General features: G+C 40.7%; 1 protein-coding gene across 3 annotated transcripts in view; it reads left to right on the top strand.

Annotated features, from left to right (window-relative positions):
• The first annotated feature begins 1996 nt into the window (after window positions 1-1996).
• Window positions 1997-24847, top strand: part of cspp1a (centrosome and spindle pole associated protein 1a) — a 40570-nt gene continuing 17719 nt past the window's right edge. Inside the window, exons 1-15 of one of the 3 annotated variants that reach the window (XM_088642297.1) lie at window positions 1997-2290; window positions 3421-3681; window positions 4878-4980; window positions 9296-9392; window positions 11501-11604; window positions 11785-11808; window positions 12397-12477; window positions 15043-15150; window positions 18057-18445; window positions 19044-19136; window positions 19378-19479; window positions 20191-20282; window positions 21836-21932; window positions 22022-22079; window positions 24470-24813. In XM_088642297.1, the coding sequence (XP_088498423.1) occupies window positions 4882-4980; window positions 9296-9392; window positions 11501-11604; window positions 11785-11808; window positions 12397-12477; window positions 15043-15150; window positions 18057-18445; window positions 19044-19136; window positions 19378-19479; window positions 20191-20282; window positions 21836-21932; window positions 22022-22079; window positions 24470-24813 (1688 nt within the window). In that variant the 5' untranslated portion in view covers window positions 1997-2290; window positions 3421-3681; window positions 4878-4881. Of the gene's footprint in view, window positions 2291-2660; window positions 2680-3420; window positions 3682-4877; window positions 4981-9295; window positions 9393-11500; window positions 11605-11784; window positions 11809-12396; window positions 12478-15042; window positions 15151-18056; window positions 18446-19043; window positions 19137-19377; window positions 19480-20190; window positions 20283-21835; window positions 21933-22021; window positions 22080-24469; window positions 24814-24847 lie in introns of those variants that run through there. The other 2 variants (XM_088642296.1, XM_088642295.1) reach the window with 2 other exon arrangements.

Genomic DNA, 24847 nt, shown 5'->3' with positions numbered 1-24847 from the left:
AATCTCTCTGTGCAACGCATTCTAAAGAATATTACAACAACAAAAAAAGAAACCCGTGACTTCAATGGTTCGGTCCAGACGGCTTCGGTGGGACGCGAGCGAGCCCTTGAGGTGATAGAGCCCCCTGCTGGCGGCTGTCTGCAGCTGCACATTTAGTTCCCAGAAAAGGAATAAATACGGATTTCCTCCCAGTCCAGAAACATGCTGTCAGGCTAACTGATGCGGTGTTTCTGTCTGTGTCTTCCCTGTGATGGACTGGCCCGAGGTATACTCTGTCTTGTCCCTGTAGCTTGCTGACACAGGATCTGGATCATCTGCGATCCTGAATTGGAAGAAGCAGTTAGCAAGTGGATGGAGGGATGTAATACATTAATATATTGTAACGCAACGGGGGCTCAGGCGGGCGCCCTTGCCGCATCTGGTCGGCCCAAAGTATAGGTGGCTCGAACCCGGGACTTCCGCGTCTCTCTGCAGCGACCTAGCCCCGTGAGCTAAAGAGAGATCTCTCCACAGCCCAGTAGCTGTGGTCCTGCTATCACAGGGAAGGGCGGTGACGTCACCCGCTCTGGTACGCCGGCTCTTACACACACTGCTTGTCGGCCGTAAGCGTTACACTCTCCCCCGCTTAAATCGCCGTCCCCGGCGAAGGGCTATCCCACCCCGCTTCTGACACCAATGTAACGCAACGGGGGCTCAGGCGGGCGCCCTTGCCGCATCTGGTCGGCCCAAAGTATAGGTGGCTCGAACCCGGGACTTCCGCGTCTCTCTGCAGCGACCTAGCCCCGTGAGCTGAAGAGAGATCTCTCCACAGCCCAGGAGCTGTGGTCCTGCTATCACAGGGAAGGGCGGTGACGTCACCCGCTCTGGTACGCCGGCTCTTACACACACTGCTTGTCGGCCGTAAGCGTTACAATATTTTAAATTCATATTAGTTTCGTTCATTACTCCCTGGAGGCAGAGTCTAACATAACAATCCAACAAAAACGAACATCATCAACAAAGAAGACGGTACAACTGTGTTTCAGTAGATGAGTTTTTTTTTACATTGTTTGAGAGTGAGATTGCAAAGATGATAAGATAAAACAGACAAACTGGGCTAACGTTTCCAGTACAATAATGTGTGTTAAAACAAGCCTGGTCAGTACCTGGATGGGAGACTCCTGGGAAAAACTAAGGTTGCTTCTGGAAGAGGTAATAATAATAATAATAATAATAATTATTATAATTAATAATTGCTTACACTTATATAGCGCTTTTCTGGATACTCCACTCAAAGCGCTTTACAGGTAATGGGGACTCCCCTCCACCACCACCAATGTGCAGCCCCACCTGGATGATGCGACGGCAGCCATAGTGCACCAGAACGCTCACCACACATCAGCTCTCAGTGGGGAGAGTAATGAAGCCAATTCATAGATGGGGATTATTAGGAGGCCATGATTGATAAGAGCCAATGGGAAATTTTGGCCAGGACGCCAAAGAGGTGTTAGTGAGGCCAGCAGGGGGCGCTCACCCTGCAGCCTATGTGGGTCCTAATGCCCCAGTATAGTGACGGGGACACTATACTGTAAAAATATGTCGTCCTTCGGATGAGATGTAAACAGAGGTCCTGATTCTTTGTGTTCATTCAAAATCCCAGCGTTTTTCACGAAAAGAGCAGGGGTGTTTCCCCCAGTGTCCTGGCCAAATTTACCATTGGCCTTTATCAATCATGGCCTCCTAACGATCCCCACCTCTAAACTGGCTTCATTACTCTGCTCTCCTCCCCAATGACAGCTGGTGCACTGTGGCTGCCATCCCATCATCCAGGTGGGGCTGCACACTGGTGGTGTTGGAGGGGAGTCCCCATTCCCTATAAAGTGCTTTGAGTGGAGTGTCAAAGGCTGGAAGAATCCGTTTGAAAAACAAACAAGAGATCTAGACTTGAAAGAAATCAGACGTGAATTTGATCCACAAATGACCCCAAACACAGGATCCCTTATGGGACAGCAGTGTATAAATGTCCCTCCAGTCCACTAGGGGGTGCTGTGTAATTCCCTGTGCTCTGGTGTTTGAGGTTCCCCCGCCCCTCGCTCTTCTTCCCTGCAGCAGCGGGCGGCAGTTCCCTGCTGCTGCTGACAAGTTGCCCTGCGGGCTTGTTGCTGCTGGGCGGCGGATCCGCTGTGTTATTCGTTGAAACCCGGCGGCCGTAAAACCACTCAGGACGTGGAAACCTTCGTGTGTTGTGGTTTTTTTCTCCCAGGGGAGGATGCGCGCTGTTCCGCTGAGGATACGTTAAACTTGTCGTACGGTACGGGACCTTTTCAAAAACATGCAGTTTGTGTTCGAGACAGTAACGTTGAACTGTCGTGTTTAATACTTTGCTGAAGGGGGTTGTTGTGTCTGGAGCGCCCAACTTATCTCGAATGATCCTCCCCGGAACCGCATATATTTATTGCTAAAGTGAGAAGTGAGAAGTCTACGTTTTAAATGATAAGTTGCCTGACGGGGATGTTTGTCAACTATTTGTCGATAAGCTGCAGTTAATATTAGCGGTTGTGCTCGGCGCCGCGAAGTGGCCTAAGACGTTGTGTACAGTGGTTGCCTAACAACGGGTATTAAAGAGGCAGTGGCTCTGATTTCTACGTTATTTTTTAAATTTTATTTCATTGGAAATAATCCGAAGACAGTGATGCCCCTGTAAGCTTTTTTTTTTCTGAAGACTTAATTTACGTTAGTATTAAAAAAAATTGAGCGACTTAAAATGTAAACATTTACGCCGTTTCACAAAATAGTACAGCAAGTATTCAGGCCAATTTCACACAAACTTAGAAACCGACAGGTGTGTACCGGTATATCCACATCTGTTCAGGCTTGTTAGCAGAGCTGCATGATTTGTGTTTTTGTTCTTCAGGAGCTGTGCTGGGTCTTACTGCTTTGCTATGTGGTCTGTTGGAAGGAATGGTTTTATAAAGGTGACTTTGAGATTCCCAGTGTCGCATATAAGGTTTACGTGTTGTGCGTAATGGTGAAGGTGGGCTGTTTTCATTCCAAAAGAGTATTAAGTAACTGATGTCCCAAATGTATTAAGGCCAAGCATTTTTATCAGAAGGGGCAGTTAATGTAACTGGCACTTCTACTACCTAGAAAAACAGCCAGTTACGTTTTTTATTGCTTTCTTTAGAGGTTGTTTTCCCAAAAGTCGATTACATCTTGAAACAACAGGTTCTACCCCCAGCTGTCTGTACCGTATGTATAATGACCTTTATGTTCTGTATTTTGGGGAAGGGTTCATTTAGCCAAAACGTCTTCCGAGTTCAGGTCTTTTAACCTTGAGTGTAAAGACTGCTGAGCGCTTTGACAGTAAGTGTAAGTAGTGCTCTTCAGTGATTTCTTTCCCCCTCCATTTGTGTTTTTGACATTGCACATGATTCCTTATAGATACCTTCACAGATATCAGGGGGAGCAGGAGTACTTTTGGAAGGGGGGAATTATGTGAGAAAGTGCAAAAGGAATAAAGAACTAACCTGTGAACTTAACGATCCAGGCTGATTAAATTGGCTTCTGGCATTTTGACTTTGCTGGTAAAGCAGATTTGAATGCCTTTGAAGAAGACGCTTATCTGGGTTATAACTCTCCCAGTGTTCAGCTTACTTGGAAGTGAATACGTGGAAAAGCAGTACTTTTTTCTTTTAAAAAAAGGTAACTTAATAGAAATGTTCTTACAATACTGTGTTTTCTCCCATGTCTTTAAAAAGCCTGATTTCTAGATACATCTACATTGCATATTGAGTGACTCATCTGTTTTCTTTAATTAGATTAATACTTATAGTAGTCATAGAGCCAAAGTGTAATCGGAGAAAAGTGCTTTGTTCTGCAGTAAGTCCCATCTTCCAGAAGCAGAAGCTGTGAATCTTAGTAGTGTCTAAGAGAATTTTGTCCAGTGCTGCTTTAACAAAGTGTATGTGTCTGTGTTGCTGCATGTTAAAATATGTAACAGTGCATTGTACGCATGAACACGAATGAGTGCCAAGCCCAGTACAGTGCAGTATACAGTACATCTAAAGGCCACGCTGGCATTTCATTGTTTACTTTGGTGGTCATGGTGAGCAGGTTAGTCATCAATTCGAATTCTAGGGTTGTAGAAGATCTACATATTTTGTTTGTGGAGAGCAAGGGCACAAAAGTTTACATGTTTCCTGAATACATTTAAAATATCCAAAGTAGAATATGTTGCTGCATTTTGTGTCAGGCACCCTGGCGTTCTAGGGTATCATTTCTTTACTCTTTGTATTACTGTATGTGGCATCAGTGATGTGTCTCCAACAGTGCATATCGAGCACCTTTTCATTTTAACCAAGATGTGAATAAGGATCTTTGTTTAGTAATCACTAATTTTATCCCGGAAAGGCAAAACATCTTTTTGGACTGTATTTCAATAATTCTTTATAAAATCTCACATCAATATTTCCAGTCAAGGGAAAGTAATGTTTTTATTTAAAATAACTTTGCATTGAGAGAGAAGATGACTTAATTGTGTTCTACATATTAAAGATAGGTGAACACTGCAAAAGATACTGTACTGTACAGACAATGGCATGTGCATTCACAAGACAGCTGTTATGTGGCAAAAGAGAATATCTAATAAAATCAATAATTTATTTGACAAGGCAATACTCATTTGTACCAGGGCATTTTACTGAAACAATCAGATTGTAGTATTTTTCTTAAGGGCACAGCAGCAGTGCGTCACCCAAGATGTGAACCTGCGGCCTTCCAGTTACATGTCCAGAACCCCACCTGCTGCTTTATGCTCCTGCCCCTTGGAACATGCAGAGTACAGCTTAGTACCTTGACTAAGTGGATAGCTGTGTTGATATTTTGTGTTTCTCATGTAGGAAAATGGATGATGAACTCGAAATGTTTCTTGAAGAGCAGAAGGCTAAGGTGGCTCGAGAAAAGGCCAGTCTGGAACACGATCCACCTTATATGGAAATAAAGGTGAGTGCCTTGGACACTTAAAAGGCCATCAGATATCTTTTTAAATCTCACCTAGTGTAAGTGTTCGTTTTCAAGTAACAGCTGAAGCCGTGTAGTTGCGAAGCCTCAGAGATCCGATCTGTACAACCATTCAACTAGTGTGGCCCACCTTTCAGCTCCTGTTTGTTGCTTCTAAATTAGCCACAGCTTATAATAATAATAATTGCTTATATTTATACAACGCTTTTCTGGACACTCCACTCAAAGCGCTTTACAGATAATGGGGACTCCCCTCCACCACCACTAATGAGCAGCACCACCTGGATGATGCGACAGCAACTATAGTGCGCCAGAACGCTCCCCACACACCAGCTCTCAGTGGGGAGGAGAGCAGAGTAATGAAGCCAATTCATAGATGGGAATTATTAAGAGGCCATGATTGGTGAGGGCCAATAGGAAATCTGGCCAGGACACTGGGGTTACACCCCTAGTCTTTTCATTTTTAATGACCACAGAGAGTCAGGACCTCGGTTTTGTGTGTCATCCGAAGGACGGCGCCTTTTTACAGTATAGTGTCCCTGTCACTATACTGCGGCATTAGGACCCATACTGACTGCTGGGTGAGCACCCCCTGCTGGCCCCACTAACATCTCTTCCAGCAGCAACCTTAACTCACACCTGCTGAGCTTCAGTGGGATTCCTGTTGTGAGTTGCAGGTGGCTAGTGGCTGAACGCCCAGCTTTACACCCAGGGACCAGGTTAAACTGGTCTGGTCTCAATATGAAATAAATCAGTTGAGATCTGTTGAGAAGAGCATGGGTGTGATGAACACAAGGAGGCCATGCCCTTGAGTGCTGAAGGAGGAGGGGAGCACTCCCGTCATCATAATACTGAGGACTAGAATGCAGCTCTAATGAAACTATGGGGTGTTTCCTAAAGTGATGACAATTTGGAAAAGAAGTAGGTGAAAAGGTGTTATTTATTACTCTATATATCTCGTTTAGATAGTCCCCTCATTTTGTATGCCTTGTATTCTATCACCTGGTGTTCTGGTACTGACCCTGTGTGTTGGGAGGTAGCAGCAGGGGTTCAGTGTCCTGCTTGTCACTTGAGCACCATATGGTCTTGATCTTTCAAGCTGCAACATAGCATCTCGCTGGGGACTCTTAAAGGGTAGTTATTTTAGCCAACTTGTCTTCCAGTAAAAGCCTTGGCTGCAAGGGATGTTTATCTACACAGCTCAGTAATGTTAGGAAAACAAATTGCTCAGGAAATTTCTGAATTAATGTAATGGAAACAGGGCCTTGATCCTTATAGCTCATTGACATTACACCTCTTGCCACTTTTATTGAGCATGTCAAACAGTTTAGTCTCTCACACTAAGCTCAGTTGGACCACTGTGATTAATAAGCACAGCGATGTTAGTTGTAGGTCCTGAGCAGTATGCTAACGTTTTACATGCATGTGGGGTGAATATAAGAAAAATGCTGTCCAATAGCAGGTCACTTGTGTAATCTTGCTGTGCATTTTTAAACTAGAGAAAGAGCAACATTTGCTCATTCCATGTGGATCTTTGCTTTGTGCTGTAAGAGATCCCTCTTACTCCATGTGTTATTTTCTTTGTATTTATTGCCTGCAATTACACATTTTGTTATTATTAATACTAGTGTATTTGAAAAGCACAGTGCCTCGTCGGGGTTGATTTACAGTGGTGACAGGCACAAAGTAGACAAAAAATGCAGAAACATTAATTCTTATCCAGTTGTATGAATTACGTTTTCTCATGTTTCATTAGATTTTCAGTCATATAGTGGCCTTTCATTTTTCAAGACTTAATGGGGTTCTCTTTATATGTTGAAAAAATATATGGTTGCTCAAGGTGATCAGATCTATATTAGTGATAAAAATGGTACATCTATAGTTATAATTTGGTAGTGTAGGCATATTAGATTATGTTCGCAAATACATTGTTTTTGGCATACTAATTAACATGGATCTTGGGAGAATTTCCTTGCAAACAAGTCAAATAGATGCAGATAGCGCTTTGCATGAATTTATAAATCGGATTACTACAGTTACTTAATAATGAGATATGAATATTAATATGGAAAATTCCAGAGTTAATGTTAAATAACGACTTATTAATTAACACTTGCAACATCATTTGAAACCTCCCACCCTGTCTTCGTTTTCCACACCGTTATCAGTGAATCGCTGGCTTCGGGCAGTTCTCCAGAGCACTGCACTGTGTCACACTCATGGCTGACTCCAGGCACCCTGCAGTGGGGTTAATCAGCGCTTTGTACTGGCTGCACTTTCAGCCTCTACCCTACTATCCAGCCTTACTGCTCTCCAGCTTTTGGCCCTTTCAGTTAGTGACGTTGTAAACCCGTTGAGAGATGGTCTCTGAAACTGATTTCTATGCAGGCCTTAACATTTTCAGTGCATTTACCAGGACAGTATCCGGAAACTCTTGGGTTGTTGGAAAGCATGTTTTGCAGAATGGTCACCGTGCAGAGAAACGGTTATATGCTTGTTTTATTTATGAGTTGCTTTTGTTCCTAAATGCATATATGTGCCGTTTTTGCTGTTCCTTTTACTGAATGGTTTTGATTGTTGTTGATTTTTTTATATATAGATTTAAAAAATTAAATTTGATGTATTATTAAGCTATTTGTACCCAGGCATCAATCTCATTCTTTTATTTCTACATTTCTCTTACTTCTTTGTGCTTCAGAGGGAATAATTGTTTTTAAAAATCAGTGCTTGTGTGCTCACAAAGACACTTAGCCAACAACCATAAAAGGTATGTTTAAATCCTTCACAAATATAATGATCTGTCCTGATTCGACTAGAACGACTTGATGTTATTTCAGTGTTTGAATTATGCCTTTTCTTGTTGCTTTGGAATAGAAAGCCATACTTTGAAATAATAGAAGCAAAATGAAGCCAGGGTATGTTAGTGGTTTTACTTACGATAAATTGGTGGTTGCTCAATCAAACAAAGCAGTTTGATCCATTTCAAGTTTAATGTAGTATGGCTCATGCATGGATTTCACAAAAAGTAATGTATGAAAATTAAAATTGATTTTGGCTTGGGTGTGATTCTCTGTTTTATTAACGTGAAAATGATCCAGCTGTCCTGAGCTAGGAGTCTCCTTTCTCTTTTGCTTGTACTGAAGTGGATATCTAGTGCAGAAAACAGAAATAAGTGTAATATGCAGGGTCATATCAAACTAAATCATTATACATCTCTGATAGAGCAGAATCAGGTGCAAGTGTAATGAGTATATAGATAGAATCCCTAACCAGAAATTAAAAATCCAGTTAGTTGAAAGAGGGTAGGACAGGACTGAGCTGAAGTTGGGACTCTGATTTGTGCTAGAGACTGTGAAGCTATCAGAGACTGCAGCTAGGCTGTACTATATTTAGCCTTCCATGCGGGTCCATAAATAAAACATCTGCACCAGCAGGCCAAGAGAATCAATGGCACTGCCATACATCCTCACGTTTTGTAAGAGGCATAGCAGAATTAATTTGACTATGATCCCCAGTTTTGTGCAGATCTTAGCAATCTTTGTGCCAGCTTGCAGTGACTCACCATCTATGTGAGTGAAAACATCAAGTTGCAGGGGTGTAAGGTTATGATGATACAGGAAGAGCAGTGTGCTTTGTCCTGGATGAGTTTAGAAGTGTGCTAAGTGAGTATCCAAATCAATTATGATTATTGATTTTGATTGTTTGATTTTTGTTTTACGTAAAGCAGAAAGAAAACGTAGGCATCTCCAATATATAGGCCTAGTAGGTGATATTCTGCAGTTATACATGTTCAGTTCTGATTTGATTGTCATTTGGACTTTTGATGTTCTCTGTCTAAATACCAGTGGTGAGTCGCTCAGTCAGAAACACAATTTACAATTTGCCTGTTGATGTTCACCTTCTTCTAATGATGTCCATCTGATATGCAACATTTGCTGACTTTGCCATCAGAAAGTGTTCAATTAAAGCTTCAAAGTTTTTCTTACAGTTAACACACGTTTTTAAAGTGCATGCATCATTTGTACTTCCACAAAATTGGACGGGGTTGAATACTTTTACAAAGCACAGTAGCTGCAGGATTACGTTCAATCAGGCTATGCTGAAAACACTCAGGAGAGTGTTAAATGAAAGTTGGGAAACAGTCTGGAAATCATCTAGTTTATTAAAATTGGTGTGTCACTCATGCCTTATTTAGGAACAAGAGAAGAAATTATTTGTGGATTTTATATGGCTGAAATGAAAACCTATTTTGTTTTTAGTTTTTCTTGTGAAGAATTGAATTTTATTTTTTTTCCAGACAAAGACTGACAATGTGTACAACTCTGCGATTAAGGAAAATATTCCTCCTTACAAGTGGTCCTCGCCACAGAAACCTCAGAACGAGCATGGAAAAGGTAATGTCCCATAGCAAGGTGTTTCTGTTATTGACCTTAAGGAAGGGGTGGTAGGAGGGCAATATTAAAACTGTTGGTTACCTTGGTGGACCAGGTGAGACCAACTATATAGGCCTGACTGTAGTTTGCAACTAAAGTACAACTTGAAATGATGAAATACTTTTGAGCACAGTGACATTAGCCATGGTATTCATGATAGACAGGTTTCAAATTAGTATCCAAGTATAGCAAGCATTGATTTTGTTGACTTCAGATTTCAACAGTATCTGCCTATAATAAAATGTCAAGATAACATCAGTCTTTGTTCTCATTATATTTGTTCATTGTCCTTTGGTGTGGTGTAGCACCAAATATAAAACTGAGCAAACGCACTCATCCACGTCTGATATCATGGCCTGGTATATCAGGCAGGGCTTGAGAGACTTGCTTGAAGAATGCTGGCATGAATGTGTCTAAAAGTGTTATGGGAAGATTAAATTATGCCGCTGTCTTTGGGGAGATCATTGTAATGAAGCACAGCTTGGCATTGACCCCAAGAGCTGATGACATTTCTCTAAACAAGTATTTCATCATCTGTTGTTCCTGCTTTTGATCCAGCTCCTGGGCTGCTGTCCCTGGCAACTCCTGCTGTGCTAGAACCTTTTTATCCAGGCAGGGGTGCAGTAGATCTTTACCCTGACCTTCTGCATCTAGGAGTTTGTTTTCTGATTGGCACTGTCCAGCCTGGGGCTTTCAGCAGTGGTCGTGCATCCTTCATTGTCCTGTAATGGGGTTGGAATCCTGTATTCTGCCTGCCTTTGGTCATTCCGTTTTCTTCAAGGGGTTTCTGGCTGAAAGGAAGCCTGTGTCCATCCTTTAGGTTTATCTGGCCAACATGTCAGCTTCCCATGACCATGCCCATTGGCTCCCTGTCCACTCTTACTGCCTGACCTAGTGGTTCCTTTGCAGGCGCCACGGGACTGTCTACCCTGCAGGGATACTGTCATTTTTGGATTTCACTGTTGTCCTGGAACTGCTACTGTAGTCCTGGAGTCCAAATATTTCTTATTGTTTACATACTGTGGACATTTTTCTTTAGCCTAACTGAGTGAACAATAAAAAGTGTATATAGAGAGTAATTGGATTTTACAGATATATGCAATTAACAAACTAAATTAATTGACAGTATCGTAATATTTTACAATTTCTGAATTAAGTACAAAATTGTAATCTTTTGGAAATACTGTATAGTCTCCATTTTGTCAGAACCCACTGCTCTCACCATGGGCGAGAGCGAGACTTCCCGAGACTTGTGATGTGAAATGGCCCTTCCTGCTCACTAGTCACTGTAATGACTAATGTAATGGCATATATGAGTGCATAGTTACAGGTTGTGCACCAGACATTTCACTGCAGAAATGTTTCAACGTGATCTGCATGCAGAGTAAACAAGTAGTATTTGTCAGCGAAACAGTCTCGAAGTCGAGAGCATTATTTCTCTTGGATTAGAAGCGATGTGTTCACAGGCCTGTTTGTTTACAATGGAATAGGGCTGCTTCAGCTCACTGGAAGTATTGTTGCCTCTTTCTGAATCGCAGAAGATAGCGCTGCACATGCATGGAAAGTTAATCAATTTTGTGATGTAGCTTGGAGGTTTTACATGTTACTGTGTACATTTTACTTTCATTGTACTTGCATTTACATTCATTGTGATATGCACTCATTAATGTTGATTCTTTCTAACCTTGAAATATAAAAATAGTTTTGCAGTTCCCCTTTAAACTTTCTCGGAGGAATCATTCTGCCGTCCGCAGTTCCAGTTAAGAAAATAAGAATGATGAGCTGCCACATCAGCCTAGCTGCAGCAGGGACCAATTCAACTAAGGACTATATGTACTCGGCTTAGAAGCAGTGCCAACAATCATTGCTCAAGACACATCGACTGCGTTTCTGTTCAGGGATGCATGCCTTTGGCAGTAACCTAACTCTTTTCACATATTAACTACTGTGCTATCAATTGCACTCGTTCACAACGGAGACCTGGTGCATTTATTTCTCTGTGCGGCTTTCATGACCCCCCCCATACAAAACTGTATAAAACACCTCTCATTTGTTCTTCTGTATTTCAGATGAGACCTATGGCTTGAGTTTGCCGCTCGGTGAAGATTATGAGAGAAAGAAGCATAAGCTAAAACAAGAGCTGCGTCAGGATTACAGGCGCTATATGGCTCAGGTGACCTGCACCTAACCCTTAGGAAATGGCATATGGATCTTTTTCTGCTGAATTAAGTCATTCTGTTACATATGTTAGTAATTGTTTCTTAGAACTGTAATGCTTTAATTATTTTTCCTGAATGTTTGTTGGTACAGTATTTCTTTCTGCTTTCTAAACTGTTTTCCCAATAACTTGCAGGAATTAACTCGAGGTAGAAGAAAGGTAACTGTCTCTTTAAACTTGTTCAAGAGTAGCTTTTTAGAAGCATAGCTGTTTGGTTAAGAGCACTGATTCCTATGCACTCAGATTTGCTTTTCTAGCAATCTTTGCATTGCAATCTTTGCATCCTACCTAGATTTAGTAATGTGCTACATTTCTAAAGATTGGTAATACTCATTTAATCTGTTAAATCAACATTTTAATTTTTTGAAATTAACACTAATTTAGTCAAGCAGATTAGTCGGGCTACTTTACAAGCGATCTGAAAATTGCAACGGATGTTTTTCTGTAATTGGTAACAATAATATCCTTTAAGCACCACAGAGGATCAAACACTTCTGCCTCATCAACAGCTAATCACTGTATACTACTAAGGTAACATACAAAAAGAAGCTTATCTAAAAGTGGCATAGTTTGTATATAAAATCGACCTTTGAAGTTTGATGATGTAGAGCAAAATCATGGTCTGTTAAAACTTTTCACAATTGCATTTTTAAAATATTTATGCCTCACCAAAGATTTTACATTTCCAAATTTTAACGTTGTAGAATTGCTTTCTCTGCATTCTAATTTTATTTTTTTTTGTTTTAGAAAAAAAATAACAGTAGTGGGGAGACGGATGTGAACGCCCAGGGCCTTTCACTACCAATTGGCGAAAGAAGATCTGCAAAGGTAGACAGTATGACTTATCATTGTGGTTGGAACTTATTGCTTATTCACCAACATGTTAAGGTGTATTATGTATTGCACCAAAGTAGTGCAGTTATGGATTACTGTATTTACTGAGCTTTATGGTGTGGTTCGGGGGCTCTGTGGCTAAGGATCTGCGCCTGTGGCTGGAAGGTTGCCGGTTCGAATCCTGCGGCTGGTAGAGGATTCCTAGTCCATTGGGCCCCTGAGCAAGGCCCTTAACCCCAGCTGCTCCAGGGGCGCCATATAAAATGGCTGACCCTGTGCTCTGAGGAGATGAACTTGGCCTGTGCAAGATTTTTCCACCTTTTCTCTTGATGAATGCCTTGGCTGGTTTTGAATCATTTCAAGTTGGCTGCATGGTGAAGCACCACCCAGTAAGAATGAGAGCGTTTTCGTCTGGCATATTTAACTACACTTTAAGTGGAAGTTTCCCAAGTTTTTTTGTGGTCGCTTAAAATCGCTGAATTTAACAGAAAGTGTGTTGTTTTAATAATGGTTCAAACGCATACAAATTATTTCTTAATATGTTAGCTAATTTCTCAGACGTTTGTGTCCACATAGAACTGTTTTACACAGGACATACAAAAACATGTAAACATTACAAATAATGGTTACATTAAAAATAAATTGAACATTACATAAATGACATCAACCCATACAATATCATTATGCACAACTCCTACAGGAATCCACTCAGTTTACCAGAACCTGTAAGTTTAATTCCCCCCAGATCACCCTGCGTCCATGTAATTGCACCATACCCCTTCATTCTTCCACATAATCACTGATTGCACTAGAGTCGACCAGTACTCCCTTATTGTGAACTCATTTATTGATTGAGTAGTTTGAGTTTTATGTCTACATTGAAGGACTTTAAAACAACCGATTGAAGGCATTCTTCATGCAGAACCGCAAAGGATCAGAAGAGATAATAACAGCTAGTCTCGGCATAGTCTTAATGTAAGCAGTTTGACTGCTCATGTGGCACATGCTCAAGACTCTGGGCATCTCAGCTTCTCGTTGCACAGAAAGACTGTTATACCAGATGGCTATTCCATGAGACTTTGCGCCAGGGAACTGAAAAATATGGACAGAATCTGACTGGCACCAAAATCCTATTACCTGCAAAGAAAGTAAATAAAATCAAAATGTGCGTTCCAAGACCTGTTAGCATCTGTGTATATTACTGGATATGTATAGGCTATATATAGATATTTATATTTGCAATGTACTCATTGTTCATTAATCGCATGATCACAAGTACAAATTGATTGACTGTAAATCACAAATTTTGTTTGACTTACTACATTCGGAGGACATTGTAGCTGGTTTGGTTTTTAATATCTAATTGATCTGAAGATCTCATTCACCTGTTTTTGAAAGAACTGATGGTATCGCCTTCAAAAATGTCAAGGTAGTCTGTTGCTAAGAGACTCATAATTTTTTGCATTAATTCCTTGGTTACGAGCAGGATTTCCTGAAGCTTAGTCCCTGGACACAGGACTTGATTTAAGACTGAGGGCTTTATGCCACTCATCAGCTCTTTCAGCCTGGCTGGATCCATGTACAATGTGTTTAGTAAATCCTAAAATTGACTATGTTAGTGTACTAATTCACAGCTTTTTTTCAAATCGCAAGGAGTCGTTGACTCGAACCAAAATCAGCTGTGGTTTTGTTTTGAAAAGTTCAATAGCAGGATTGTAAATACTTAATGAAACGGGGAGTAGTTTTCCTTATGGTGTATGTATGGAGGCACAGATATAAATGCAAATGAAAGAAGATGTTGCTTGCTTTAGAGTAGAAGCCGTCATATTAATAAAGTTTGTTTGTCAGGGGAGTTGTAAGCAAACACTCAGATGAGTTTGTGAAAGCCTGTAACTGAGCAACGGTTTCAGTGTACATCTATCTAGGCTGTGTGAAATTACAGAGGTGAACAGATTGTACCTTACATGGTGCTCATTCAACTCTCTAGTTTTGCGAAATCACTGAAATGTAGTGCTATTTTGCCTCTATCATTTTATTAAGGATTTGACATAAGTAACAGCAACTGTTTTGCATTGATTTTAACTTTAGTTTAAACTCCTGCTTTTAAGGTAAGAATGTGCTAAATCTAGATTTTTTCATTTGGGATTTTTAATGATTTTTACAGGTTAATTCTAATAAGGTTTAATTTCATTCAGTGGAAAACAAAATACAGCATGAGTTGGAATGTTACTCTAATAATTACAAAGTGGCCTAGAGCTTGGAGTTGATCATTTTTGAAAAGCATAGTGACAAGCCTTTTCCTTAAATGTGAAACGTTTTCCTGACCATGAGAAATGCTTAATGAGCATTCCTGTCAAATCCAGGTTAAAGGTATGGAAACAGTGAATTTTGATGTCCAGTTTGTCTTGAATGCTTTTATCCTGATTAAATAAAGCTGGTTACAAGAGTTTTTTTATTTCAAAATCAATTGGTTGCAGATTGCAAGAGTTAGATTATTGATTTTATTTTCTGTAACATTTTAGACTCGGAAATTATGTCCTTGTTTGTCCTCTGTTGCAGGACCGATTGAGAAGTGAAAGAAACAAGGAGTATAATCAGTTTCTCAGGGGACAGCAGGAGCACAGCACGTTGAAGCGAGAAGCAAAGGACTTGAGTTTCAGAGTGAAGGTTGCAGTTTTATTCATGAATTCATACTTTGATTTGACATGTTATGACATTTGATTTGACATGTCAGGACTAACACTTCAGGTGTACTTTAATAAAGTTACTTTTTTGAGGTTGTTATGTGGCTTGAGGCTACATTTTCTTGAGGCTGAGATATTAATTGCCTTACCGTTAATTGTTTCTATATTTTGATCCACTTCACTTTCCAAACTTGATTTATTGATTGTTTTATTGTAATATAGGATAAGAATACAAAATATAAGTGAACTTCTAAAACGTTTGCAAGAAAGTCTGAACTCCATTTCAGTAGCTTGCTGCTCCAAAACCACATTTTTCTCACTCAAATGCAAGATTTGTTCTTTTTGCAATAATTAAAATACTGTCAATGTTTATCCAATAAGAAAACCAATTTTTTCTAATTTATAATAAACTTTATTTTATATAGCGCCTCTAAAGGTGGCTTCTCAAAGTGATTTACAGAATGACAACAATAAATAAAAAGAATACATAAGATGAAACAGTTACAATATACAGAGGAGACTGAGGATGGTGGTACTAAGAAAAGCAGGGGGGTGGAGAATGGAACCAGTTAAGTAAAGGCTTTTCTAAAGAAGAAAGTTTTGAGTCTGGATTTGAATGAGTTTAGAGAAGGTGACTCTCTGATATCCTTGGGCAGACTTAACAAGACCAATTTTAGACCTATGCCTATTAAGAGAGACAAAGTGACAGCGATCAGTGAGGTAAGTGGTGGGTTTCATATGTGTAACTAGTTTATTGAGGGATGCTGAGTCAAGAAGAGAGAAACTGGAAAGAAGGGAACCAGAAAACTTGGATAAGGAGGGAGGAGGTATGGAAATGATGTGTAGTGAAGAGAATGTGATTCCGGATGTTGTCAATCTTGGAACTAAAGAAATCTAAGAAGTATTGCAAAGTTGTGATGAGGCAGGTAATGTGGTGGGGCAGTTTGGCTTTAGCAAGCTGTTGATGGTGGAGAAGAGATGTCTGGGATTGTTATCATAATTTTCAATGATGTGAGAGAAGTAGGTGGATCTAGCAGACTCTATAGTAACCTTATATCCAGACAGGTAATCTCTCCAAGCCTGGTAATGTACATTTAGGCCAGGAAGTCGCCACCTACGTTCAAGTTTGTGAGAGGCTGGCTTCATAGATCGCAGATGATCGTTGTACCAGGGGGCAGGGCAAGAGAAGGAGATGGTTCGAGTTTTTAAAGGAGCAAAGGTGTCAAGGGTAGATAAAAGAGCACTGTCAAGTAACTGTATTTTGTCCTCTAGAGCGTCAGAGGAAGAGAAACAAGATAAGAAGGACAGAACAGAATTTGCAAATCTTGGGTGATCGATTGATCGCCAGTTGCGGAAATTTACAGAGCGTGGGGGGGAAGTGTTAGAAACAGGTAATTACAGATTGAAAAGAATAGCTAAGTGGTCAGAGAGGCCTAGATCAAGGGGAGAGCAGTGGGAGACAAAAGAGTCATTTGCAATAATTAAATCTAGGGTGTGTCCTTTATGTGTAGGAGTACAAACAAACTGAGTAAGATCAAAACATCCCAATAGAGAAAGGAAGGCTCTTGCTAGACTGGAAGACCTTGAGTCAATGTATAAATTGAAGTCCCCTAGAATAAGGATCCTTTTAAACGTTAGGCATAAAAATGAGAGTAAACTCACCTAAGAAGGCTTCACTGGGTTTGGGTGGTCTATAAACTGTAGCAATGATAGTAGATTGGGGGATAGAAACATTTAAAATAAGTCAGGAGGAGGGTGGAGGTATAGTAATAGGACTTAAATTGTAGAAAAGGTTGTAAATAACAATGATGCCCCCGCCTCTGCCTGAGACACTCGGAAGGTCAAACTATATCCGGGGGGGCTAGTTGGTTAAACAGCAGTCCATCGTTTTGTCTGTGCCAGGTTTCGGTTAAGCACAGAATTTATAGGAAATAGTAGAATTATTCTGAGCAAAGCCTATTATCGCACTATTTTAACTTTATTTCTGGAGGTGTTGGGGTGTGGCGTTTGTCACTGGTGCCTCCAAGTTCCAATATCTTGAGTGTGAGTTTGATTTTGAGTTTGAGTCTGTGTGGAGTTTGTATGTTTTCGTTCAAATTACTTAGGCTTTTCCAGTATACTCTGATTGTTGGATATCCCCCAAATGGGTACTGCATGTCAGGAGTAAATTAAGTGGGTTCCCTCCTGTCAGTGAAATACTTTGGGTGATTAGATATATCACCCTGCAACCCCCAGCTGGTAACCCACTCAGGCTCAGCAGGTGAGTCTGGCCCATACCTGAGACCTCCTGGGAAAGCTAAGGTTGCTGCAGGAAGAGGTGTTAGTGGGATCAGTAGGGGGCGCTCACCCTGTGGTCTGTGTGAGTCCTAATGCCCCAGTATAGTGATGGGGACACTGCACTGTAAAATGGCACTATCCTTCGGATGAGACATTAAAACCGTGGCTCTGACTGTCTGTTCATTAAAAATCCCAGGGTGTTTCCCAAAAAGAGTCTGGATGTTACCCCAGTGTCCTGGCCAAATTTCCCCTGGCCTTTACCAGCGATGGCCTCCTAATAATCCCCACCTCTGAACTGGCTTCATCACTCTGTCCTCCTCCCCCACTGAGAGCTGGTGTGTGGGGAGTGTTCTGGTGCACTATGGCTGCTGTCGCATCATCCAGGTGGGGGCTACACACTGGTGGTGGTGGAGGGGCGTCCCCACTAAACTGTAGTAAAGTGCTTTGGGTGGAGTGTCCAGAAAAGTGCTATATAGGTGATAGGATTATTCTCATAAACACTATGCAAATTCTGGCAATTATTATTCTGGAGTGCAAGTGCCAGACTTAGCCATTGGTTTTCATAGCCATCTATAGCAGTAATCCTGTTTCGTCCTTCACGTGTGACTGCAGGATGAGGACAGAGATGTCGAGCGCGCTGGTGCTCCGAAGGTCCCACCTGAACTGTTGCCCGAGGTGTACCTGAGCCCGAGAGCCCCCGTGCTGCGCCAGAACCCTCCCCCGCGGAGAGACGCTGCCACCTTCACGGAGGACTTGGGGGCCCCGATGAGGGGCCGGAGGCAGGGGGAGGGCAGGAGCCGCCGCGTGGAAGAGGAGCACGAAATCCGGGAAAGGAGGCCCCGGCTCATCAGGCTCGACCCCGGCTCCGACGAGGACTTTCAGCACTACCTCGACTCCGATGAAGAGCCTCCCGAACTCCAGGCGCGAAGACGGCACAGGCTGAGGGAAGAGCCTGGCATCGTGGAGAAAAGGCAACGCCGAGTTTACTACAGACCAGAGAGGTACTGACTGAAACCTCTTTACATTTTTAATTCTTTCTTACATTGCAGACTTCTTAGGGTCTTGCTGTCATTGCATGTATTTTTCTTTATCTTTATACAGACTTTAGCTTTTAAACCCCATATTAGATTTGTAATTCATATTCACATTTTTTGTCACGGACTAAAGTATTGCCTGCCATCAGACCTCAGCAGCTGTGCAAGGCTGAGCCTGGTTACTACTGGGCTGGGAGACCTAAAGGAAAACCAGGTTGTTACTGTAGGTGGTGTTAGTTGACCACTAGGTGCCTCTCTTCCCACTGTACAGAATTGCCTGAATTGCTGTAGGCGATGCCCTCCTTTGGATACGACCTTAAACTGAGGTCCTGACTACATGCTGATTAACAATCACCTTGGAAATATTATAATGGTGTCTTAGCTAAATTCTGCTCTTGGCTTAAATTTTACTTCTAATTCAACTGAGAATTTCTCATTTCTTCCCCTGTTATGGGCCTCCTCCTGTGTGTAAAGTGTTTTGGGATTAAACAAAGTCATATGTAAATGCATTAGATATTAAATGGTATTTTTCTACTCGTGAGAACACTAATTTCTCTTTTTCCAGAGACATGCCAAGGCTCAGAGACAGAAGAATTGATGACTATGATGATTATCCAGAAATGGATCACTATGTTCAGCGACACAGAAATGAAAACAGGTGCCATTTACAGTACAAACATGCCTAAAAGTAGCTTTTTATTTCATTGTATGTTTCATTGTATATTATGCTGTATCTGATTTGTAAGTTATTTGTAATCATACTAGACCCCTTTTTATATAATAGTATGGACTGTTCAATTTTGACATTTCTTTTCATAAGCAAAGATACTACTGCATGTTGTTGAATTACGAAATGAACAGGGTCGCTAATGTATTTCATTACTGTGTTTACCCTTCAGAGTGTACAGGGAGAAAAGGGACAAAGAAGCTCCAATTGCTTATGAAGAAGATTACAAGGAGAGGTTGAATAGGAAACCCCTTTCAGCTGCATCTAAACCGAAGTACTGTTATTTCTTTCCACTGGTTTTATATTGATAATACTTCTGCTTTTGTTTCTTGTTTGTTTGTTAAAATAAGTTCTGTAAAAAAATAAAGCCTATGCCTATGCATGCTGACGCAGCTACCCACCTGAACTACTACCTTCAATTGAATTAGTATGATAATTTATTCCTTAGCATTTTATGAAGACATCATCCAAAAATTAGCAGATTATTCACTGTAAACTGAAATTTTTTAAATGAGTCAGACTTCATACTCTGTTTTGGGGAAAAAGTTCATCAGAAGTGCTTTAAGAGCTAGATATTGGGATGTTTAAACAACTTTACTTGCAGATTAGTAGGCCTACAATGAAAAGAGGACACATGAAATGTAAAGGCCTGGCTAAATCTTGATAGGAAATAGAACTACGTTTCTGATGGTATTAAATTAATTTCATTGATCTTTGTTTGAGATTTGTGGCCGGGCAGACTTCAATTAACTGGGGGATTCTGGGCATACAGTAGGTACAGGGAGAAGATTTATTTCACTGTGCTCTAAATAGCGTGATGGACTGTAATGAAATAGTCACTAGATCTGAGTATATTGAACAGAGGAGAGAGAAAGACCATTAGTGGCACACTGCAATTAGAAAACACAGGTCTCATAAAGTTTAATAAGGCACAGCTGAGTGGTATCAGCTGAAGAAAAGTATTTTTCTGTGTATCTTATGTCAGGCTGCAAGCACCATCACCTGTCAAGCCCAGTGAAAGATCAAAGTCAGCTGCTCATAAAGACGAAGCAGAGTTTGCGACAGGATTGATGATCGGTAAGATCATTTAAATTGTTGACCTACTGAATGTTTAATTGACACGTATATATAATACCCTGCATGCTCTTGCTCTTTATTACAACGAAGCAGTTTTTCAGTATTAGGAAGATAATGATTGAAATGATTGTATGAAGCAAGTTCTTTTACTTGAATAAATGTAGTTGCCTTTGTTGCCGTAGCCCTTTATCATTTGTGTGATCCTCTGACTTGATATCAGAGATGTTTGTGACAAACAGCTCTTTTACAGTGGTGGTCTTGTTGGGACCTAATATGAGTCATTTACAGTTTGTTTAAAAGTGGTTACTCTTTAAATCCATTAAATTGGTTAAATGATGCAGTTTGCTCAGGTTCCCTTAGAACCCAGGTGGAGTGAATGCGAGAGGTTATTAAAAGTGAAGTACCTCTATGCCGGTTAGACTGTCTCTTTAATCATGTTTTGCTTTCATTTTGATTTAAATTGACAGTTTTTTTATAGAAAATAGCGTAAAATCACTTGCAGTAATTTTGAAAGCTTTCTGTTTCAGGGCCAGATTGTAGTAAAAGATTAAAAGTGCGTGCAGGTAGTTGTATACTAATAACTAAACTAAAACGAATTCCCCATAAGAATGCATGTAAATAGGGGTGAAGTATTCCTAGTCCACTTCCAACCTCGGTGTTAAACTCCCAAACAATTACATGTATTCATTCGCGTCAGATGGGTTGTATAGTAATGCTAAAACTCATTTTTAAACTCAGATCAATTTCATGTAAACTATGGAGGGACGGCTGTTTGTGCTGGGTGGTGAACGGTGTGGAAAATGCCTTTTATGTCCTCTTACTCGGAACCTTTCATTATTGATTATTAAGGACCAATGGGAAATTCAGCCAGGACGCCGGGGTTACACCTTTTACTTTTTGAGAAACTCCCTGGGATTTTTAATGACCATGAGTCATGAGTCAGGACCTCGGTTTTATGTCTCATCCGAAGGACAGCGCCTTTTTACAGTATAGCGTCCCCATCACTATACTGGAGCATTAGGACCCACACTGACTGCAGGGTGAGCGCCCCCTGCTGGCCCCACTAACACCTCTTTCAGCAGCAGCCTTAGTTTTTCCCAGGGGTCTCTCATCCAGGTAATGACCAGGCTCACACCTGCTGAGCTCCAGTGGGCTGCCAGTTGTGAGTTGTGGGGTGATATGGCTGCTGGTGTAAAGCAGGTCAGCCACCCCACAGCCCCAGGGGTCAGCCACTCTACAATGTGTTGTCTTGAATACCGTTATAGAGTTGCCTCCTGTTGGCTGTGCCAAGGCGTGTTAAAATAAGGACTAATGTGTCCTTAATTAAGAAGTAGTGCAAATTAACCATGTAAATCAGGAGCTACCTATACTTCGCCAGAAGGGAATGTAATAAAATAGTTTAATTGGCAATTTTTTTTTTTTTTACGTGAGTTGTAAAAGATTAAACGTGCGTACTTGCAAAGCAGAAGTTTCTTTAATCTTAATTTCTGCCTAAAGCTGGCCTTAAGGTAGTTTGGATCGTGTAGCAAAGATGACTTGTGGATTTTCTACAGGAGCTGCAGATGCAGATCTTGCTCTTCAGAAACGAAAAGAGCGATACCGACAGGAGCTGCAGGCACAGATGGCAGAGCAGCAACGAAACAAGATAAGGTACATTTCATTTTGCTTGAAGAGTATCTTTTGGGTAAAAGGTTTTAGAATTTTTAAAGTGTATTTGACTAATTTTATCTTGTATTCAGGGAAAAGGAACTGGAGCTCAGAGTTGCAGCTACTGGTGCCACTGACCCAGAGAAACAGGTAACTACTGTGCAATTAAACTGATCATTACAACAAAGACAGTTCAGTACGAGGAAAGAAGATTACATCTTAAGTCCTTTTATGTCTACATTTATGTCTTATTTTGAGATGTAATTTTTAAAGTCTTAAATTTTCTTTTTCCTATCTGCTGGTCCTGTTATGTTATGCAGCCTGAGCTGTTAAAATCTAAATATTAAGACTAAGAATAAAGTGGGGATTTCTACTAAGTGGTTAAAAAAAGATTCTGTAGATTAGCAATATTTGATGACATCTTTGCTTTTGTTTTTCTAGCAAGAGCAGGAAGAGGTAAACTTGCCTTTGTATCTTTTTACTATTTAATAGGCAAATATAGCTCTTACCCTTCTTTTCAGACCTTTCTTACAAACACGTATTAGCCCATTGTGTTTTCTGTTTATATTCAGGATGCAAGCTCTTATAGTGAAATAGTAAACTTTACAGATATGTGAAAATCTGTGTTAATTGTTTCTGTTGAATTTCACTTTTTACTTTTTTTAGTTTTTTTGAAGGGTATAGAGAAAACAGTAACTTTTAAAATTGTTGGTGATATAGGCTTCTATGTAGTGTTTGAAATTCACCACACTTAAGATGCTTGACAGAATAAATTGTCTCACCATATCAGTGATGACTTCTGGCTTGTAGAGGACTTTTTCCATTGGATTTGTCAAAAAATATAAATCAGTAGAGAGTACATTGATTTACTATGTTATTACTGGCTATAGGTGCTGTTTAGTAGAGAATACGTTATTAGCCAGTATAATTTTTATTTTAGATGTCCCAGGTAGTCTGACAAGATTATAAGTGAAACTACGTAAAAGTACTTAAAAGTAAAGTGCATTGCATGGTCCTTTTAACATTGTTTGGTTTTGTTAGTTATTGGTACATTTTAGAGGTTTCTCAATCCTGGTCCTACAGTTCCACTGTATCTCATGTCTTTTGTTCCAACTGGGCCATTAAGAACCAGTGCTAATTGGTTGCCTACGACTGTTCTGCTTGCCGATTTAGACTTTTGTTCTGCTCTCAGTCCTTAGTTTAAAAAATACATTGTTTCCAACACTTTCAGCACACAAAATGTCATGCAGTCTCTAATCCATTTGCTATTTAAGGAGTCTGATACAGTTGTCATTCCCACCTGCATCTGTTCATCATCACTTGATCACCTTCGTAAGCTTTGTTGACCTTTTTTGGTAACCTTTAAAGAGCTTTTTTTAGTCAGAAATAAGGGAACAAATTCCCTGTTGAGTTTGTTGGACGTCGTATATGGTAGGGTATTTTTGAAACCAAGGACCATGTGCAGAAAAGACTCCAGATATACATTTTTAGCAGAGTAATTTTCTACAATTTTCTACTTTTTGGCCTTTTACTGTGCATGTTTGTGTTTGGCTTGATTGTTGTGAAGTTTACTGGATTTAGGAATGACCTTTAAGCTGCCCCCTCTATGTAGCATGAGAATTAAATGCACATTTGCTGTGATTTTAATTATTATTGTTATATAGAATTGATTAAAATACAGTAGGTTATTCATCAGGCTTGGAATGAAAATCAGCCTTGTTATACTGTCAGAATATGTGATATTATTGTGATCATTAAGAATACTAAAGGCCAACAAATGCGAGATCTTATGAACACTTAACAATAACTGTGAACGGACTGTACACCACAGGTTACAATACCTGAAGGACAGTGTTCTCCAAAGTGCTGGGACTGCAAAGTCAAAACACATTTTGACTGAGCAATTTTACGTTTGTGGTCATGAGATTAGTATGAATGGTAATTACATTCATTCATCTGATTGTATTAGAACAATCATATTCTTTGTATTAATTCCAGTAAGTTTAAGTGTCCATAACTAAAAGTTTAAAGTCAGTATTTAATTGCCTATCCCTCTTAAGCAGTAGTCCATTTGAAGCAATTTGACCCATTGAGCTCATCAAATGTTTGTATAATCATTTGAGGTGCTTTCCTGCAGCCACTTTGAGTAGTTCCTTATTCCTGGGGTGTTCTGACTTCATTTTTTTTTATTCTGCATGGGAAATGCATGCTCAGTTGGATTTAAATCTGGACAGTGACTTACCCTAAGAATTATTATTGGCCATTTGTTTTGGGTCATGGAAATGCTGCATGTTTACATTCCACCTAATCAGTATGGAAGCAGTTTCTTTTTGTAATCTTGAGAATGGACTCTGCTGCAGCCATCATTAATTACATTATAAATGAAGATGAGAGCAATAGTTCTAGAGGGTGTCCCGGTAGGCCGGGTAGTCTTTCGCCTCTGTTCAGTGAACTTCAAAACTGAGGTCAGGACCCTTGTTAACCAAGTTTCCCTTCATAACCCCTTCAAATAATAACAGTCATAACATTCGCCCCCCCAGCCGGATCGAATCAAGCAGTTTGGGGCTGTGAGCCGAGACTACGACAGCAAGAGGAGAGACGTCCCCTATCGTCCAGGGCAGGGCCTGAACGGATTCAGCCTTGACACAAGCCGGAGACCTCGTGAGGAAAAGGCCCCCCCTGACCCCGAAGAGAGGGCCCCTCCTGAGAGGCCGCGGGTCGCTTTCCAGTCCCCCATCTTAGATTACAGCGCCGCCCTGGGGGCTCTGTCTGCTGGAGGAGGTGGCGTGGGGGCTGCCGGGCTGCAAGGCAGTGCAGCTGCTCCTCTCAGTGAAGACTTTCACAGAGGGATCCCCAGCACTCTTGGAGAAATAGTTGCACCCAGGTTGCATCCATTTTTCACTCATGACTATTAGTGT

The sequence above is a fragment of the Lepisosteus platostomus genome, chromosome 8 (genome assembly GCF_059453375.1).
Source record: "Lepisosteus platostomus isolate fLepPlt1 chromosome 8, fLepPlt1.hap1, whole genome shotgun sequence".
NCBI classification, from domain to species: Eukaryota; Metazoa; Chordata; class Actinopteri; order Semionotiformes; family Lepisosteidae; genus Lepisosteus; species Lepisosteus platostomus.
This window is presented reverse-complemented; position numbering and strand designations above follow the sequence as displayed.